Consider the following 4,975-nt stretch of genomic DNA (forward strand, 5'->3'; position numbering starts at 1 on the left):
AATGGAAAGCTGCAATAGTTGAAGAGATGGAGTCCATGATTCAAAATCATGTTTGAGACTTAGTCGATCTTCCTCCGGGTCGAAGGGCTATTGGGAATAAATGGATTCTCAAAATAAAGAGGAAAACAGATGGATCGATTAACAGATACAAAACTCGTTTAGTTGCAAAAGGATATACCCAAATGGAGGGTATTGACTTTGAAAAGACATTTTCTCCCGTAGTGAAATTTGTATCAATAAGAGTTATTTTGGCCTTTGTGGCACATTATGACTTAGAATTACATCAAATGGATGTAAAAACCGCTTTCCTTAACGGTGATCTTGACGAAGAAATCTATATGGTTCATCCAGAAGGTTTCATTGCTGAAGGCCAAGAGCAAAAAGTATGTAGACTTAGAAAGTCTATATATGGGCTAAAATAAGCGTCAAGACAATGGAACATAAGATTTAACGAAGTCGTTTTATCTTATGGTTTCGAGATGATCAATGGGGATCATTGTGTTTTCCTGAAACAGGAAAAAGGAAAGTATGTAATTTTATCATTATATGTTGATGATATGCTGATAGCTGGAAATGACATAGGATATGTGAATGAAGTCAAGAAGTGGCTGTCATCACAATTTGATACAACAGATATGGGAGAAGCTGAATACATCTTAGGGGTGAAGATCATAAGAGATCGTCCAAAAGACTTTTGGGTCCATCACAAGAGTCTTATATAAATAAGATGTTACATCATTTCAAAGATGTCTAATTGCAACATAGAACATACACCTATTGTGAAAGGTACTGTTGAGCAAGAGTATGTGTCCTAAAACCCAGAGGAAATAAAAAACCATATGCAGCATTGGTAGTTTGATGTACACTATGTTGTGTACACGCCGATATCCTATGTTGTGGGCTTGTGCGCTTCAATCAAACCAGGACCGAGACACTGGAAGAGTAAAGGAGATTCAGATATCTGGCGACAATGATTATTGTCTCTTTTCAAGGATCGATATGAGTCCGAAAGTATGCAGATTGTGGAGACCCGATGATAGAAAATCCACATCGGGTTATGCATTCTTATTGAATGGTGGCGCCATCTCCTGGAACAGCAAGAAACAAGCTTGTGTAGCTTTGTCGACTATGGAAGCTGAATATGTGGCATGTTCAGCAGCTGTGCAAGAAGCAGTCTGGTTGAGAAGGTTTCTGAAGCATCTGAAAATTACTGAGGATAGTGGGAGTCCAGTGACAGTCAAGCTGCAATAGCTTTTTCCAAGGATCCCAAATATCATAGCAAAGGCAAGCATATAGAAATTAAATATAATTTTGTAAGGGATATTGTGGCTAAAAGAAAAGTCATTCTTGAGTATGTCCCTACACGTGTTATGTTTGCAGATCCTTTTACTAAGCCAATGACTAAAGAGTCATTTAAAGAACATGTAAAGTCTTTGGGACTTCGTAGAATGTAACAATATTGAAATAACAATCAAACTCTGTGTTATGATTGTGTAATTTACCATAATTTATTCAGTGTATATGTTGTATTTGTTACATTCATGTAAGATCTCGGTGAGCATGTTGGCAGGTGGAGATTGGTCCACTCACATGGACAATCATCTCTGTTTGTTGAGTACAAATAAGGGTAAGACCGTTACTTATGAAACAGCTTACGTAGCTGAAATTATGAAATTAGAGACAGATTCATAAGTTGAGGTCGCCTTGATAATTGTGTCAAGATGAGATCATTTATGTATAAATAATGATCGAAGTAAATGAACCCACCATTTACTAAACCTGTTGAAAGCCAGATTAGAATTCATATGTTGAATTCAGGATTAGACGTTAGGTATGTCTAGATCGAAATCTGTACAATGTTAAATTTGAAGACAACATGCACTCTTTTTAGTAAAGAGAATAACATCGTAGCATGTGATTCATACCACATGTGCTATTGCGACAATAAAGGTAGTAGGAGAATGAATCTCTGTTTCTCTACTATGTGAGACCTTTGAGATTATATGTTAATCTCAATTTTTGCCTTAGTGACTATTTAGCTGTTTACTTGAAGTTTTAATCAGTGTCTGCTACTTTAGCGTATATCCTATGGCTATGGATGATTCGGTCTATGGAGCATAACTAGGAAAGCGACTGATTAAAATGAATTGATTCTAGCTAAAAAGGAAGATTAAATATATTTACATCTTTTGTTGTTATTCACTGGTCGACCCATTTCTGTTATGTACGGAAATGAATGTGAATATTGGATATGGAACATGCTCATGACATAATGGTCATTATAAGGGATTAGAGATGTTCATATCGATGTAAATGAAAATTATTTAATCTGGGTAAATAGCAAGACATGGATATCTTCAAGATAATGGTTGTGTGTCACTTGAAGATTGGATGGATTCTGGATAAAGGCTATGTGACACCAGGAAAGAGGCTATGTGCCATGAAGAGTGTGTCTCTAATTTATTTGAGCAGCTAAGTAAAGTGTAACAACTTTATTAGCATTGATTACTCAAAGAGCGGCTAAGTCAAGGTGTAACAATCTTCTTAGCAACTATCGCTCAGTGTGCGAACCATTTTCTCTAAGTATGGATTGGATGTTCTCATATGGTCTATGTGACCAAACTCTCTAATAGTCTATGTGACTTATTAAGTCTTTGTGACTTGCCTGAATGAACTAGTCTTAGTGACTTACCTTGGACGAGTGAGAGATATTGGAAATGGGGATAGTGGGGAACGTGGCCCATGTTCCCCACTACACATAATGGAAAAGTCCATTATGCCCTTAGTGTATTTCCCTATATAAAGGGGGTCTGTCCAAGGCTCAGGGGTGTGAAATTACGTGCGTTGGAGACGAGAGTAAGAGGAGAACATCCAAGGCGGCGGGATTTGGTTTGTGGAATTGCGGAGGGCTTTCCGATCTTGTGATCGCTCTTCCGACAGCAGTTTTCGCCACTGCCGACTGCGGATCTACGGAAGATCACTGTAAATTTTTATCACATTTATTTTTAATTTATTTTTCATACATTTAGAACATATTTTCTACAGGAGCACGATCCAAAGGATCAGCGCTGCTGTCTAGCCTCTACCCAACTCGGTGGCCATCGATCTCAGTCACCGTATCAAATATAAAAATCAAAATCTTTGACGATTTGAGGACTATTCCTCCCCCTCCCTTGAATTTGATCATGGCGTACAAATTCAGATCTCTGACAATGTCACAAGTTACGAGGAATAATGCAAATTTGAAAGAGTCAAAACACCGATATTTGAAGGACTGACTAGGAATGTTTTCTCAAATTTGTAGTACACTAGTACTCATGTACATTTTTGGTAGCCGAGACCGCGTGGACCATAGATTCTCTGTTTTGCTGGTATCCTTATATGGAAGAGGAGTTCTATCAAAAATGGCGAGCACTGAGTTGAGCGCATTGTTGCCACAAGCGAAAAGAGTACAGCTGCTAGAACGGGAAGAAATTGGAGAGGATCGAAGGGAGCGGCCGATGGATCTTCCAGGTTTTCGATTCCACCCCACGGAGGAGGAGCTGCTCGATTGCTACCTGCGCCAGATCGTTCACGGAAGGAAGCAGAACTTTGATGTCATTGGAAATCTCAACATCTATCTCCACGATCCTTGGGAGCTCCCAGGTAACCCGCCCCTTTCAGTCGTTTTTTGTTTTTTCAGATGCAAAGTAAGAAGTTTTTTGATTAATTGCTGAATCGATCGACAGGGTTGGCAAAGATAGGAGAGAGGGAGTGGTACTTCTTTGTGCCGAGGGACCGCCGGAGCGGGATCGGCGGCCGGCGGAACCGGACGACGGCTCGCGGGTTTTGGAAGGCGACCGGGTCCGACCGCCCGATTCGGAGCGCGGCGGATCCGCGCCGCGTCCTCGGGGTGAAGAAGACGCTGGTGTTCTACCGGGGACGCGCCGCGCGCGGAACCAAGACGGACTGGGTCATGAACGAGTACCGACTGCCGGAGGCTCCCGCCGGAGACGTGCATTTCAAGGTACGCACGCAATGATTCATCGCGTCGAGTCAGGTGCTCAAGTAGCTACGTCCGTCCGGTGAAGGATTTTCCGGTGACGTCGTTGTGCAGGAGGACGTAGTGCTGTGCAAGGTATATAGAAAGGCTACATCGCTCAAGGAGTTGGAGCAGAGAGCGGCGAAAACAGAGGAAGAGGAGGAGGAGGACGCCGCCGCCACCGCCACCGCCACCGCCAAAGCATCAGCACCCCACGTTTTCAGTTCTGACCAAGGTACCTACTACCGTCGGAGCTCAGTACTGTCTCCTCCGAATTTGGATGCTAAGGAGGAGACGAAGCAAGAGGCGGCGACGCAGGCGAGAGATATCGAGATCCTGTCGTCATCGTCGTCGTCGTCGGTCGTCGGTCGTCAGTCGTCAGACCAATGATCCTCCCGGAGCTCCAGGCCGTTCCCGAGAGCGGTCTGGAGTACTGGCTGCAGGAGGATCCCTTGTTGACGCAATTGAGGAGCCCATGGATGGAGCTCTGGTCTCCATGTGCCGACATCCTCCTTCATCGCCAATAAACCACATTAATTGACATGTACGACATAAAGAATTTGCCATATAGCGAAACAGGGGAAACAGGAAGACCCTGCCTCGCACCATCCTGTTGGGAATATATTTCTCTTGTTCAACGGCTACTTGTTCAATAAAAATTTGAAGGATCAAGTTAAAATTTAATATAAATTTTAAATGGTGTAAATTAATGCTATAGAAATTAATTTAAAGAATAAATAACTTTAAATACTATTTTATATTAATTTTCTTTTTTTAAAAATATATTAATTGAATGGTTAAAGAATTGTAGCATGCTTATTGATAAAGGACGGAATCATGTCTTAGAACACTCGGGCTTTAGCCTGAGGACTACGTCTTGAGAAGGAGCTGTATTTAAGATTTGGAATAAGAGTAAAGGAAAAATGGTAGAGAATGAGGAAGAGATCTTGGCAT

General features: G+C 41.6%; 1 protein-coding gene across 1 annotated transcript; it reads left to right on the forward strand.

Annotated features, from left to right (window-relative positions):
- The first annotated feature begins 3,353 nt into the window (after nucleotides 1-3,353).
- On the forward strand, nucleotides 3,354-4,705 carry LOC122016514 (NAC domain-containing protein 22-like). Its single transcript, XM_042573841.1, has 3 exons — nucleotides 3,354-3,645; nucleotides 3,729-4,006; nucleotides 4,097-4,705. The coding sequence occupies exons 1-3, from the start codon at nucleotides 3,405-3,407 to the stop codon at nucleotides 4,409-4,411; spliced, it is 834 nt and encodes a 277-aa protein (XP_042429775.1). The 5' UTR covers nucleotides 3,354-3,404; the 3' UTR covers nucleotides 4,412-4,705.
- Nucleotides 4,706-4,975: the final 270 nt, after the last annotated feature.

This window comes from Zingiber officinale, chromosome 8B, assembly GCF_018446385.1.
Source record: "Zingiber officinale cultivar Zhangliang chromosome 8B, Zo_v1.1, whole genome shotgun sequence".
In the NCBI taxonomy this organism is placed as follows: domain Eukaryota; kingdom Viridiplantae; phylum Streptophyta; class Magnoliopsida; order Zingiberales; family Zingiberaceae; genus Zingiber; species Zingiber officinale.